This window comes from Thunnus thynnus, chromosome 20 (genome assembly GCF_963924715.1).
Source record: "Thunnus thynnus chromosome 20, fThuThy2.1, whole genome shotgun sequence".
Taxonomy (NCBI): domain Eukaryota; kingdom Metazoa; phylum Chordata; class Actinopteri; order Scombriformes; family Scombridae; genus Thunnus; species Thunnus thynnus.
The window spans coordinates 13,547,121-13,562,767 of NC_089536.1; the positions used below are offsets into that span (position 1 = coordinate 13,547,121).

Sequence of the window (15,647 nt, forward strand, 5' to 3'; positions counted from 1 at the left end):
CTGCGACCAGCAAATTTGGGGTATTTTTTCCTTAAAAAATGACTAAAACAATTATTTGATCATCAAAATAGTTGCTAATTGTTGCAGCTCTTAACAAGTCAAAGTGATACTGAATATTATGTTAGGTACTGTAATAAAAGTAGTACAAGAGTGAATGGCAGTGCAAAAAATGCTGGACTATTGTACTGCTTGGACATTTATAGAGGCTCTAATGTTAATAATTTGTAAGAACAGTAACATGGTTTGGTATTGCAGGGTTATTGCACATGATTTTTGAGACATCACATCATCACATCATGACCATACAATGGTGTGGGGTACAGTATTCTGATGGATCACCTTCGATTGTGTGTATAGTTTTAATTTTGTTATGTATAAAATAATATACTACATTTTTCTATATATATATATATTTTTTTTCTTTTACATTGTTTTTTTTTTACAGCTGTTCCTCGTGCCTAACATTCTGGATAAGACAGACTGTGGCTGATCTTTTCATGTTAATACATACTGTATATGTATATGTATATACTGTATATCTGTTTGAATATCATATCTGAGTGACGCACGGCTCTGACGTAGTTACGCACCTCAGACTTCAAACTGAGCATACTTTCATTTTCTCCTATGGTTTTCTCAAGATTTGTAAGGAACAGAAAGTCAGCACAAACTGCGGAGAAAGAAAACCGACTCACACTCAACTTTTGTGCAATACTTAAGCCGACATAGCAACAACACAAGAACGACAGAGTGTAAGTTCATGCTAACTTAGCTGCTCATAAGTTTTGAACATAGTTTTGATTCAGTTAGCGTTTTAGCTAACGTTGGCATAACTATGTTTTATGCTAATCAAGCAACAAGCTAACATGCTGGGTTGAGGTGGTGATTAAAATAGCTAATTATTATAGCTCTAAGTGTAGTAAATATTTTTTTATATTTATTTTAAACCTTTTGAACAACCGCTTACGAGCAATTTTGATATTAGCAGTGATGAGGAAATATGAAGCGTTAAAATGATGTCAACGATCGTCATACTGCTGTTGTTGTCAAACGTAATGTACAGTAAACCACAAGATGAAATGTAATATATGTGTTACTGTAACTGCAGATGGCTGGAGAACCTGAAAAGCCGATTGAACTTGGAGATGAGGAAGGGGAGCTGGTGGGAGACCAAACAGACGCCAAACCTGACCGCAGAGGGAGATTTCTACTGTTTGGGTGATTTCCTGTTTTACTAATCCAGTAACCTATATCTGCAGAGGGAAACCCACATTCATGGGAGGAATTCACATAGTTTGGACCATATGGAATTAAATTCACTTAACATTTACGTTAATAGACTATGTATAAGAATATGCAAGTAGCTTGCACTTCTATTATTACTCCTTCTCCGGTTAACAACAGTCTATGACTATAGGGTTATTTCAGTGCTGGAGTTATAGTATAACAAAATGATTGTTCTTTATCTAACTTTCATCTGTGGACTGATATGTGCCTATTTTGGTTGCTCATATTTACCTGGTGATTCATGCCGTCTGTTATGATTCATTTGTGTGGCATAAAGAAGGCCTTGCATGACTTGGCTGTTTTGCGGCTGCAGTCCTCTTCCTCTTTCTTCAGAATGTGGTACTCTTTGAAACGTCTATCCAGATTGTTTTGTTTTTTGCTCCAGCCTTTCCTTCAGTAGTAGCCTAACTATTCTTCAGGAGCAGTGGTGCTGGGCAGGCAAGGTGTAGCTATTTGTGATTGTCCCTGTTTTCACCCTGGGTTGTTCCCGTGCTGGTTACTTTTTTAATTCTACATAATATAGAGATAAAAATATGTTTTTGTGGTAAATAAGTAATGTTTCTAATATATTTATTTCACATTTTCTTCGTAAATGTAGCAATGATCTTGCAGTGGTGCTACATCACTAAATACCTCAAAGAAAAATCAATTTTTACATATTAAAGGTATACTATGCAGGATTTGTTGGTTGGTGTTTGTAAACAAAGAGCAGTTGACCCCTCCTCCCTGGCCCACCAAGAGAGAGTGAGAGTGAGTAGCAGTGGTTGAGCAAGCTAGAAAGTGAATGAAAAGAGCGAGCAGCACTGGCGAGAACAAAGCCGTGAATCAGATAAATAAAACATTATTTTCTGATTGTTTCGCGGCGGTAATGTTCTAAAGCACAAAAAAAACCTATGCCCACCGCTCCGCACAACCCTGTGGGAAGGTGCTATATTGCTGGATTTTGTGTGATTGCAGAGCTTCGGCCTCTCTGCTCTGCATGTGTGTAGCTTCGGCCCTGCCCTCGGTCAAGCAGACACAGAGACCTGCAGCTCTTTAAACATCCATGACACAGAGAGCGGAGCAGAGGAGACAGACGGAGACAGTGATGTAACCTGGTCACTACACTAGGAGTCCGGACCTCACACCCTGCGCGTTGTTATTGGCTGGGGGCTATACACCTACTGCCCAAAGGCTGATGTTGAGGTGTAGAGGTGTATTCAGAAGGTAATGTATTCTTTGTATATGGAGATTGCATTTGTTCCTCTTGGCACCCAACTAATTAAACCATTAAAAACTATAAAATGTATACCCTTGACCCAACAACCCAGTTTTTGATGATCTAATTAGTGTAATGGGGCAAGAAGGGAAAACTGCATCACTGACGTTACATGAGCACTACAGAGAGTAGCCTCTGTTTATTCCAGTCTGACTCACAAGGTGGCACTACAAACCTTTGTAGTGGGGGAACATTTGTCAGCTAGGTTTCTCCCAGACACTGGTAATCAAACACAAAGTCTGTGTGCTCTGTGTGGCATTTCGATTATTATTCCAAACTGTCAAGATAACAGTGGAGGATTTTGTAATTGTTTCTAAAAAACATAAAACAACAAAATGAGGCATCTCAGATTTAGATTTATAAAAATAAAAGTGCTTTTGAAATATGTTGAATTGTTTGAAGGCAAAAGATGACTGAGTGTATTTAGAAATGAGCATACATTTAATGTTGAAATGATGTATGCCTAATCTGCATAGCAACATAGTCATGGCTACCAAACAGCAGACACGTGTGCCATATTTAGAAGTATTACATAAAACTGATACCAGCCTATCTACAGTACTTGGGCGGCATCTTTCAGAGGAACAAGGCATGACTAACAAGCAGATCAACATGTGATGCCTGTCGTGTCATGCCTGTCTGTGACGGAATTGTGTATAATGTCATAAAGATGATAATTATTGTCTCTAGTATTATTTATAATTGTCTGCATTTCTCGGTTTTGTTTTAAACCAAGGAAGAAATTACAAATAACCCGTAATTTCTTGGTAATTTGTCGTAGAGCTGAAACGACTATTTGATTAATCAAAGGTTAAGATGTTTGGCGAAGTGCCTGCTTTTTGTCTTCCTTCTTGTGCCTCTTGTGTAAAGGCTGAGATGGTTAGGCACTCACAGTTTGTATATTGGTACAGGTGGATTCTGTGCCTGTCAGCAGAGGAGCAACTTGTTGCCCTGTCTGACCTCAGCAGGGAGCGAGGCACAGGGGCCATGTGTGAATAGGCCTTTAGAAATCACTGGTGTGGTGGCAAGGCTGCTGACTCAGGGGGCTCACAGTGCGCCGCCCCTGTCCTCAGCACCCGCTGGCCCAGTCAGGTCTCCATCCAGTACAGAGAGCATGTCAGTATCCTAGCACACAGCCAAAAATTAAGCTGCCAGGTCTGGAGAAACGTACTCTTTTGGGGGAAAAAAAAGATACGAGACAAAACCAACGCATTTCAGATGCAGAGTGGCGTAGCGCTTAATGACGAACCCAGGTAAGACACAGCCGCCTCATATTCCTCTTCTCCCTCCTCCTACCTGCTCCTCTTTCTGCCATGCCCAGCCCACAGCAAAACAGAGTTGCAGCTGTTTGCCCACCCTCACGCAATTGTCAGGTACAGTATGTTGGCACAATTTGGAGGTGGGAGGGAGGCGTCAAAAGTTCTGGATCACATGTTTATTAGAATATGGCTGGGCCGCCTGTGAGTGTGTTTGCATGAGGTGGTTGGTGCGCGTTGCTGTGTATTGTTCCCGTGCTTGAGTAACCTGATGACTAGGCTCTTCTGGAACAAGCCTGGATTTTGTGAGCCCCCAATGGGCCAGTGTTGGCTAAGCTATCTGGATGGATCTTTTCAAGAATGGAAATATGACAGGTCTGTGAGAATTGCCACTCGTGGAAGATTTCCTCTCGCTCAATCTACATTGATATGCTACGGATTTTTTTTTATATCTTCGCTAAACAAATATGTTCTAGTTTTCTCTTTAACCGGACGGTGGATTACTGCGACCAAATTTGGCCGGGAAGTTAATGCCTTATTTGAAAACGTATGTACACTTTAGTTTCTGAGTAAGTGGTTCATAGTGTTTTCAGTTTCATGTGAGTTTTTCTTGCACTGGAGGTCTTGACGTTGACTTATGTTATAGTAACCATTATTTGTAGAAACATTTTGCCTTAAAAGTGACTGTAATGGTTTGGAAGAATCAAGGACATTTTTTAGAAAACTTTTGGCTTTCAAGACGCTGTCATATTTGGTAAGAGTCAAGAGTTTAACTGCACTTATGGGCCTTATTGAAGAAGAAAGCACTTTTTTACTAACTTGTAGCATCACAGAAGTGAGGTTTGTTGTGTTAAAATTCATTTTTTGAAATCAAATGGCCTTTGTGTTTGTCTTTGTTATTTTCATTCATATTACTATTCCTTTGCTGGTTTTGTATTTGATGTTTTTGCAGTGTAAAAGACTAATATCTTGAGTAGTAATATTGCTTTTGATGTGTTCTTTTCTATTGTATATCTTTCAAAAGATCAGCCGATCTTAAGAAACGTTTTGCATTAGGTACAGCTCAAAAGTAAGTAATATTGTTGGGAGTGTAGTGATGAATTTAAATTTTTTAACGATGCTACCGTGAAGTTTTATCTCTCCTTAATATTCTGCTTCTCTCTGACTCTGCTAGTAAGAAGAATAAGGATGGCCAGACGCGGGAGCAGGACTACTCTTCTGAAAGCCATTACAGAATTGTTTCACCAACATTCCAGTATAAGATGAGCCACCAGCGAGTGGGAAAGTGCATCATCATCAATAACAAAAACTTTGATGAAAAGACAGGTACAGCGAACATGTTTCATACACAACGTATACCTGTCAGTGCTTAATATTAGTGTATAAAGAGTAGTGTATTCTAAGCAGATTGTCTCCACAGGGATGAATGTACGCAATGGCACAGACCGAGATGCGGGAGAGCTGTTCAAGTGCTTCAAGAGCCTGGGCTTTGACGTCTACATCTACAATGATCAGACATGTGAGAAGATGGAGCGTCTTCTCAGAGAGGGTGAGTCCTCTGCTATTCCGCTTTTTTTACTTTTTCCTTGTTCTCAAACTGGACAAAATACATAACAGCGCTGAACTGTTTGGCTTCCAATGCTAATCCGAGCAAATAATATATAGAGAAACCTTTTAGAAACACCATGGAATATTTTCAGAATTTTCTTTCATAGTGATTAAGGTGGTACCTAAATGGAGGCTAAGTTGTATGCCTCATACACTCATACTAGCTTTTATTTGGACTTAAAAGATGCCGTGAATGTCGACACAATTATATAGTAAAGTCGCATTTCTTGTAACAGCGTCTTGGATACATTATTTTCAGTTGAGGGAAGGTGAAAAGATTTGGATTTTCAGGTATTGGTAGCACAGATATCTCCTTACTTTGCAAGCAAATAGTTTTACAGTATATAACAGATTTGTTATCAACTCTACCAGACTCATTAATATACATACATTACAGTACAGTTATCTGCTTTAAGTTCACATTTAAGAAACTTAAAGACTAAATTATGTGTTTCTTAAATCCACCAGGTAAGACAGCAGGTGGAGCTGTTGTAAAATAAAATAATTACATAAACTACTGAAGATGCTACATGTCCAGCAAAAAAGTTTAAACTTTTGATCAAACTACTTGACGGTCCTCTGGCCAGATTTCATCATGTCAAAAAGTCTACTAGTACACAAGAAATCTAAAAATCTAAGGGACATTATGTCATGAAGTTTAATGAGCACAGTTGTTGTGTTCTCTTGAGGATGGACCCTTTCTTCTTGTGCAACCCTCTGGCTAAAATGTCAACTTTGCACACAAAATATCTCATTATCTGCCATCTTTAACAGGAAGACTGCAATGGAATTCACTCAGCACTTTCATGCTCTTAAGGAGATGAATACAACTATGTATTAGGGTCTAGCAATATGCTGAGGTGCAACATTTTATTATAAGATTAGAAAATTATAATTAATTGAAATATAAATAAACAAAAGTCATTTAGATTGGAATAATAACCTTAAAATTTAAAGAAAAAATTCAAGAATTGTAAACGGATAAAGGGCTAAATAAATTCCAGACTGGATTATGTTACTGAGATCGTTAATTGATTTGGAGAAGTTTAATGAGGCCTGAGCCGAGCTAAGAGCTGAGTGTTTGTTTGTGTGTGTATGGGTCAGCCTCGGAGGAAGACCATAGTGACAGCTCGTGTTTCGCCTGTATCCTGCTAAGCCACGGCGAGGAAGGCATGATCTACGGCACAGATGGAGCCATGCCCATCAAGTCCATGACCTCGCTGTTCAGGGGGGACATGTGCAAAAGCTTAGTCGGAAAGCCCAAACTCTTCTTCATCCAGGTATGCAATTCTGAAGACTTAATTTTTACAAATGAGAGTGTGACAAGAAAAATATGGTGTGATTATGTAACAATAATGGTACAGTTGTAGGACAACTCGTACATTTTATGTGTCAAGTTCACCACTTTTGAACCAAATGGTTAACAGGGGGGTTTAATTTATAAAAACAAATGTAACTGTAATTGTAACAGTTGGTTTTGTTGAGAAGAGAGATTGAAATGGCTTTCAGTAGCTCTCCCAGAGGACTGAAGATAATAATTGTTTTAAGTGTTTCTCAGCTCAGCTTTTAAAAACAGTTAATTTTTAATTGCTTCACCAGGTCATCGTTGAGAAAGCTACTCAGGATCACAATGAAATGTCATTTCATTTACTTCACCAGGCTTGTCGGGGTTCTGAATTTGATGATGGTATACAGACAGATTCGGGTCCGCCGAACGATACCCTGGAGACGGATGCTAATCCAAGACATAAGATCCCTGTAGAGGCAGATTTCCTCTTTGCCTACTCCACTGTGCCAGGTAAACTGTTTTAAATTGAAGATGTTTATATTGGCAAATGTAAGACTGCTTGAAGTGAGAGTATCTTAAGTGTCTAACATCCCTCTTCTGGATATCAATTAGCAGACAGTTTCATTGCTAATTCATGATGATGGTGATTTTGCAGGGTATTACTCATGGAGGAACCCTGGACGCGGCTCCTGGTTTGTCCAGGCGCTCTGCAATGTCCTCAACGAGTTTGGCAAGCAGCTGGAAATAATGCAGATCCTGACACGTGTCAACTACATGGTGGCCACCAGCTTTGAGTCCTGGTCTGAAGACCCACGCTTCAGTGAGAAGAAGCAGATTCCTTGCGTGGTCTCTATGCTGACGAAAGAACTGTATTTTAACTGACCGCCACTCTAACCGACTGGACTATATGACACTACGGACTGACTGATTGACCGACTAGACTGACCAGACTGACTGTTTCAGGCACCGACTTAGCGGTCAAAGCATTCAGGGATGATTCAGGCCCAGCAGGACACTGCACATTTGGAGCACGTATGACATTTTGCACGTGTAGCTGGGCCTGAAAATGAGCACTCCGTGAGAAAAGACAAATATTTACAGTGACACTCCGCGTTCATGTGTTGATGGTGAAACTTCTTCTTCAGGTTATTCTTCAGAATAACGGCGTCACATTGATCTGATCTTTGTCGACAGGCATTGTGAAATATCCATGTTATTCTACCAGCCCGGGAAATTTGCTGCCAGTTTTTCGTGGGTTTGGGGAATCATATCTGAATATGTGTTTCACCATTTTCCAGCATTTGGAACAGATGTTGAAAGGAACTGTACCTAGTGGACAGGACTCTTCAAGGCCAAGCTTGCATTCATTGCCGAGATCAGGGTTTCTGATTAACTGAAATAATTAACATTTGGAGTTCTGAGAGTAATCTCTTCAGAAACAGATCATGACCCAGTCTAAGGCAGTCCTATGTCCTTTGTACAGTGTACAATACTATTAACAACTATTAACAAAAATTAAATTGGAAAACAAGGGACAGTTGAATGTTTTAAATGAATCATTTGACATTTGGAAAAATATGCTTATTCCCTTTCTTGCATAGAGTTCGATAAGATCGATGCCACTCTAATGTCTGTACAGTAATGAATCTGTATCTGTACAGATATGAATCTAAAGCCAGCAGCTCATTAGCTTAGCTTAGCATAAAGGCTGGAAACAAGGGAAAACAGCTAGCCAGGCTCTGTCCAAAGGTTGCAAAATCTGCCTACCAGCACCTCTAAAAGCTCACAAATTAACATGTTATATCTTATATTTATACCTATGTTTAATCCGGACAAAATCTGAGGAGTAAAAATGGCAAATTGTGGTTTTGACATGTTCATTAGTAAGGTTTAGAGGTGCTTGTAGGTGTATTTTTTAATCGGTGGACAGAGCAAGGCTAGCTGTTTCCCCTTGTTTCCAGTCTATGTGCTACACTAAGCTAACCAGCTGCTGGTTGTAGCTTCATGTCCCTTCACGCATGAAAGTGATATACTGTAAATCTTTTCTTTCCAACTCAAAGGAAATAACCGTATTTCCAAAAATGTCAAACTATTCTTTTAAAAGCCTTTGTGAATGAATGCTGTCCTTATGTTTTATCTCAGGTCAGTCTATAGAAATCTCCACTAGGAAACTGGAGTAACAAATTGGAGTGATTACAAATCCTATGATTGCCATATGAGAAATGAGGGACCTGCTTTGATTACTAACCCTGTCCGATGTGGAGGCAAAAAAAAAAGAAAAGAAAAAAAAAAAAAACGCATCTGGAAAATGGATCAGATCATTTTCAGCTATCTGTGTTTTAATGTTTTCAGCTGTCAATCGTCCAGAAAAGAGGCAAAAGAAAAAGACAACACTCCTCTGAGCAGAAACATGTCATGATGCTCTTGCCAAAGGCTCAGTGTTTCAGCCTTCCTAGCAAGTTTAAGTTGGTAGCAGCATGCTGGCATCCTCAGGTTCTTTAATGTCCCATTAAGTGGGTAAATGTAATGTTAAAGAATTTCATATATGTATGGCTAGGAAGGTGCAATCTTTTGCTGTGTAATGATTAGTTCTATGAGATCTTGGGTCAAGTGCATAGTATATAGTCCACCTCCATAAAAGCAAGGATCATTTGCAACTTTGCCAGTTTTCTCAGCGTGATGTTGACGACTTCACTCGCTTGTTGTTCAAGCCTGCATAAGTGAAGTTCATGTATTTGCATATGATCAAAATTACGCATTTGTCTTATTAATAGTCAGGGTCCAACAAATCAGTTTTATGAATTTCCCTTTTTTAATCTTTAAATTTTGACATTCCTTTTCGCGGCTGTATCTTTAGCAAATGATATGATACAGATTTTAGGATTTTTACTCCAGATAGAGAACTTGAGAATGTCTAAATCTGTGTCATAAATTTGGGAAATATCACTATGTAAAGCTGGACTGGCGCCCAAAGCACAAATGCCACATCATTTCACTGTATATTAGTGTTGTACATTGTCACACTTAAACACACACTACACTGTAGTAACAGGTACCAAGCAATGTCTTCCTATTTTTATTTTAAAAATTGAGCTTTGATTTCGATTAAAGTAAAAAAAACAAAAACAATTAGATTGCTTTGATTGATTATTTTTAAACATATTGCCAACTATTTATTAAAATAATATTGTATTATTTAGTGAATGATTTATTGTCATTGAGTTATTTGATAAAAACTAACAATATATATTTTTTCCAAATGAAAGACATTTGCCATTTTGTCATTACAGCTTACACAAAGTTTGTTTCTGCAAATACGCTGTGTTATTGTCCCAAAGTGTGTCAATCACAGAGGCAGCTATTACTGGTGGTGACAAGTCTTAACATACACAATCCACATGTCTACAATACACACTCTCACTGTTGCCGCAATGTTTTTACATTATTCACATGACTGCATGTGTCAGGAACTTTGGGGAAAAGTTCAGCAATAGCTTTAATTTGTCATTATATTTTCCCCTTTTCACTCTTTGTATTTTTTAGTCACTTTTTTTATTTTATAGCACAATTATATAATATTTATTGGAGCCAGAAGTGTGATCAATACTGGCTTGAGACATTTCCCATTTTAACCAGTGCACTTGTCCAATACAGACACAACTCTTGAATCCTCTCGACACATGGATCTCTGATCAGTGATGTGGTGCCCAACCTGTGCTGAAAGTAGTGTTTGCTCCACTTGTTTTGGAATGGAATTGAAGGAGGGAAAAAAATATATTTTTAGGGGTAAAATTTTAAATGCTTTCCGGTGTTAAATGCTGTTGTCCTCAGGAATATATTTGAAAAGATTTGGAAAAATGAATGAATGCATTAAATAGAAAGTATAATCTGGCCCAATTTTTTATTTTGGGGCAATAATACCTTGTTTAAATAATTTCGAAACAGAGGAATGCTTATGTAAACATTTTATTGTATTAAACATAAAGAATTTATTGTGTAACGAGTTGTGTATTTTTTTTTATCACCTCCCCTTGCATATACGTGAACAAAGATCACATTGAAAGGCTGATATTTTTTACACTGGGATGATGCTTGAAACATGGTAATGAATACACTGAATATCACTATCAAATACTGAAGACATTAAAAATGTAATAAAAATGTTTTTGAACAACATCCTGAATTTATACTCACTATTACTTTTAATTTTCAGTAATCCATCCTTCTAATAATAACAGTAGACAAACATCTTTAGCTTTCTGATTACACCTAAAGGTAAGGCCGGTGATACTTTATATTTTTCTTGTTGTCAACAAATCCAAATGATATGACCAAAACCAACAATGAATTGATTCTACTAACAGACCCTGTTGTCAAAGCCTGATGAAGATGATTCCTCTGTGCTGTGGGACTCCATTCTTGTCCAAAAGATATTAAAAACATGTATGAGACACAGTGTTGCACTGGGTGACATTTTTATTCATTACCATGAACATGGGCACTGTAGTTTATTTTAACTCAGTCCCACATACACTCTGCTGTTGCTGTAAATAGCGGCAAGCACACCAAGTGTGTATTTATCCGCAACAGAAAATAGTCCCTGACAAATGCTGTATTTACTTCTGTTTGAGTAATGTTTGAAAAAAAGTACAGTGCCCACCTGTTTTAAAAGAGTAGCCCATATTTTTGACCTATTTTTTTTAAAGATTAATGTGGTGGGTGTCTCAATAAACTGCATCTAAGGGAGTTACAGTGCAGACCTTCATCTTTCTTTGTTAAAGATTAATGTCTTCAGTAGGAACCAAAGGTCTGAGTGCCACAGACCTGGTAGAGAACTTCTTAAGTACTGAAAATTAAAGAATAACTGGCTTTGTCCTTTAAGTTCAATAAATGTTGGACAAATCCAAATTCTTGATTGAGTGTTAAGATCTATCTCAACAAATCAGAGTTTTTAAATTATTATTTATGAATGAAAGGCTTCCACTCTTTGGCATCTCTGACATCTGTTTTTTGCACTTCCTCATCTGGATATTCTGGTTCATCATGGCATTAAAGATAGAGCTCAGGTAATAACCACTTTACCAGAATATGATGAACAGCTTTGGCATGTCCACTGTAAATAAAAGCATGAATGACTGAAAATGAATCACATCACTGGGAAATCTAAAATAGAGATACTCTTCAGCCATTCCTTTAAATATATTTAGACTAGCCTGGCACGCTCAGTATCCAAGGCTGATGCTGTGTCACAGGTCAGGAATGTCAGATCAGGCAATAGTGTGCATGCCCCACAGCGCAACACATTCCTGACCATCTCTGCTCCTTCCCTCCTACCCCTGAGGCCTTCCTGCCCCTCCTCAGAGAACAGGAGCTGATCGGGAAGCATCACAAATCTTAAGGGATTTCCAGTTTGTGCCTTCGTTGTCGTGACCAGGACATAAGGCTTGATGTAGGGTGTCAGTGAACCTCCCGGTGCAGAAGCAGTAGAGGGGGGTCATGGTATCAGCCCCTACAAAGCACACCGTGCCCCCGGGGAAGCTGCAGTATACCCCGATGCGGGTGAACTGTTTTCCTGCCAGCAGGGGCAGCTCATAGTGAACACCAGCATGCCAGGCTGTGTAGTCTCCATTAAAGTATTCCACACACCAAGACTCCCTGCCACGGCCAAGCCAGCAGTCCTCCTCTCGGCCAGCACGTGGGATGCTCGGGTAGGTGAGACCCAGCTCCCAGTAGGTCTTCTCGCTCACCTCCACCTCCCAATATTGGCGGCCCTCGCTGAAGCCTTTCTGGCTGATGACGTTTAGGGTGGTGTCAAAGCGGGAGGGCGTCTCTGGGACATCCTGCCAGGTGTCTGTGTAGGTTGCTGAGTCCCCTTCTGAAGAGATGATCAGCTTGGGGTGGGCAGTGTCGGCATCAAGGACAACATCTGTAGCATCTGTATAAGAGACAACAAATCAGTCCAGTGTTTTGTGCAAAACAGTGCACATGAGTTGTCACGTTTTCCCCACACCTGAGACAAAGACTTGACACCTGTGGCATGTCCTACTTGACGGTAATTGTAACCTTTGGCACAAGACTCCTTCACATGTCAATCTACCTGTCATTCTAGGTGAACTCACAGCTCTGAAACAGTTTCTTGGTGACAGGGACTTGGGATCTGATAAACAGCAGAAGGTTGATAGTAAGACTCAGCAGTTGTTCATTCTTGAACTCATCTAGCTGAATCAGGTCAGGGTCAGTCAACTTCAGTGTCTCAGAAATTCTAAACAAAAAAAAAACAAGATACAAACAACAATGAAAGGTTGATTGTCAAGCTTTTTTTTAGAAACAATAATCAATGTGACAAATCTATTACAGAAAACAACTATTAACACAGTAGTAGTGCTATAGATTCTGTAAGTTCTAACAACAAATAATATTAGCAAAAATATGTAAGGAAGTGTCATTGAATTGAATGAGCATTGAATTTAACTTTAAAGTCATGGTATGAGCATGATCACGTTTTGTCTAGAACGTGTTTGATAGTTTGAGATAAACAGTTTGGCCCTGAGATGCACAAGGAAGTGTTGTGATCAAAAAATTTCCGTAAGTGACAAACTGACTGTGGGCGGTAAATAAACAAATCCAATTACCAGCTTATTTAAGCAACTTTTCCGTCATCGAATTTTCCACTCTGGTAATTCCCCTTTGTCCACAGAGAAATATTTGAATGTCTGGTAGTCACTCTGATTTACCACAGTTTCCTATGTGCCAAATCTAGCAAATGTAACTGTATGTATAAGATTTCTGTCATGTAAACATACCTTTTTTCAGTTTCAGCATTCTGTAGAAGGTATAAAAACAATAAATTCATAGCATTAAAAGAACAGCTTGACACAAAAAGTAAAACAGACTGTACATGCCCTATAAATTGGAAATGGCATCACATGAAATCACCACTTTGGATCTGTGTTTACCTGCATGTCAACTTCTTGTGTGTCCTTTTTCACCTGGGCACTGATGTTGGCTAGTTCCTGGTCCAGTTCCTGGGTGAGGTGGTAGCAGTCCTCTATCCTCTCCTCCACTAACTTCTCTATGGCCTCGTGCTCCGTGTCCAGCTGGGTCAGTGTGATCCGAAGATCCTCATCCAAAACCCGCTTCATGTCCTCGTACCTCTTCTTTATTTTCTCTTTCAATACGTCATTCTTTTTCTGAAGAGCCATGGAGGGTAAGAAGGAAAGCATAACATTGTACAATATGGGCAAAACAAATACAGGTATAGTGTTTTTGACCCCAAATAGTCAAAGATTCAGCCATGCTTGACTATTTTATTTTATATTGACCCTCCTTTTCACTGATGCCCATAATACTAGAGGAATACTGTTGCAATAACATATATTATGTAGACTACTTATTAATACATGGTCTAGTTGGGATGCAGACCCCTAAGCCAGCAAACCCTGCTTTGATAACACCTGATATAATCACTTTGAACACAAAATGATAATTAGGATCATATGCAACACTTCCAGCATCTAAGAAGAGAGTTTTTATACAGAACAGAGAGCAATAGATAAAAGCAAGTCCCTTTATTGGGAGAAATGCCCTATTGATTGGAGAGCACAGGAAAATGGTGAAGTAGCACGACTGCTGAAATGCAGAAGAATGAAAAGCAGGCAGAGATGTACAGGTGCACTTCAGAATACAAAATTCATTTAACCTTGAAGTGAATTTCCCACAACAGCACAAGGGCAGACTCCATGTTCCACTGCTGTCAGCGAAAATAAAAAAAAATGACGTTAAGTGGGCACCTGATCACTTAACTAACTGAAAAAAAAGAGTAAGCCCACAATTCACGTCACTCTAGATTACAAAGCATGCATCATGATTTTAGGGTGTATAACAATGACTTATTTGACTCTTGCACCCTTGGGTTATTTTCCAAGCCCAAGCCCTATTTTTCAGCCCAATCAATTCAAACTGTTCCCACACCAACCTTCATTGACTTTAACCATATCTCTGAGTTTTGAGAGGTATAGATTCACAAAGCCAATATTTCCATCAAGGTGTCCCACTTTGTGTGATTTAGCAGGTTATTAGCCTGCAGACTAATAGCAAAAAAAAAAGGAGGAGATAAATTATCAACTAATGACAGTTGTCAGCAAGCAATTTGTATTGTATTGTATTTCTACTCACAACAGAGTCAAGAAATATAATAGACTTACTGTTATCTCCACCTGCTTTGCTGCTAGCTTCTTCATCCTGTATGCGATGACATCTCTTTGTCTCTGCAGGTGCTGTTGATGTTTCAGAAGCATTTCCTTGAAAATACACAGAGGCAGGACAGAAATCAACCAAGAACTGCAGTTAAAAGGGTGCAAGGGTGGCGGGTCAATATTGTCATTGATGTTTCCTCTGAAAAAGAAACCAAAGATGAAGTGCTTACTTCTTTTGTAAGCTTCGCTCCTACCTTGCTATACATTTTCTGTACAGTAGTGCAGATAAAACTCCACTAACCACCAGTGACAACATGACCATGGGGGCTTTTATAGGCCTGTTACTGATGTGACAGCCTTGTCTTGGGGGAGGGTCGGGGACAGGGTGGTCTTGTGCACCTGTCACCTCCAAAGTTCTGATGCTCTGGCAGGCACGTGCCTTGTTCTATAAAACAGAGAAGGTGAATCTAAACTGTAGCAGGACAGTAATGCAGACAAAACTGCTATACAATGTCCTTCTAAACAAGAAGCCCAAGAGCTCTATTTATACTGACCTGACACTGACCTTGATTAAAGTGTGGGTGTGTGTATGTGTGTGCTTGTGGCCTACATACACATTTCAAGAAGTTTGTGAATTTTATGAGACATTTATGGTACTTTTGTACCTCATGGACGATTCATACAAAGTGGTTTTTCACAAATATATCAAGTAGACAGAGCGATGAAGAGCATCTTCACCCTGAGAAAGTTAAATT

The 15,647-nt window shown here is 39.1% G+C and overlaps 2 protein-coding genes across 4 annotated transcripts; one reads left to right on the forward strand and one right to left on the reverse strand.

Moving 5' to 3' along the window:
* Nucleotides 1-461: 461 nt before the first annotated feature.
* Nucleotides 462-10,697, forward strand: casp7 (caspase 7, apoptosis-related cysteine peptidase). 2 transcript variants are annotated; one of them, XM_067575912.1, is made up of 7 exons: nt 462-752; nt 1,109-1,218; nt 4,976-5,127; nt 5,222-5,350; nt 6,514-6,689; nt 7,069-7,207; nt 7,353-10,697. In XM_067575912.1, the coding sequence occupies exons 2-7, from the start codon at nt 1,109-1,111 to the stop codon at nt 7,577-7,579; spliced, it is 933 nt and encodes a 310-aa protein (XP_067432013.1). In that variant the 5' UTR covers nt 462-752; the 3' UTR covers nt 7,580-10,697. The 2 variants fall into 2 exon arrangements, with proteins under 2 accessions (XP_067432013.1, XP_067432014.1); XM_067575913.1 differs by lacking the exons at nt 462-752; nt 1,109-1,218 and adding an exon at nt 3,153-3,798.
* si:ch211-28p3.4 (E3 ubiquitin-protein ligase TRIM39) lies at nt 10,648-15,292 on the reverse strand. 2 transcript variants are annotated; one of them, XM_067575911.1, is made up of 7 exons: nt 15,147-15,292; nt 14,902-14,997; nt 13,654-13,887; nt 13,501-13,520; nt 12,817-12,959; nt 10,873-12,632; nt 10,648-10,831 (listed from the first exon to the last, which is right to left on the reverse strand). In XM_067575911.1, the coding sequence occupies exons 1-6, from the start codon at nt 15,156-15,158 to the stop codon at nt 12,055-12,057; spliced, it is 1,083 nt and encodes a 360-aa protein (XP_067432012.1). In that variant the 5' UTR covers nt 15,159-15,292; the 3' UTR covers nt 10,648-10,831; nt 10,873-12,054. The 2 variants fall into 2 exon arrangements, with proteins under 2 accessions (XP_067432012.1, XP_067432011.1); XM_067575910.1 differs by having other exon boundaries at nt 15,123-15,242.
* Between the last annotated feature and the right edge of the window lie 355 nt (nt 15,293-15,647).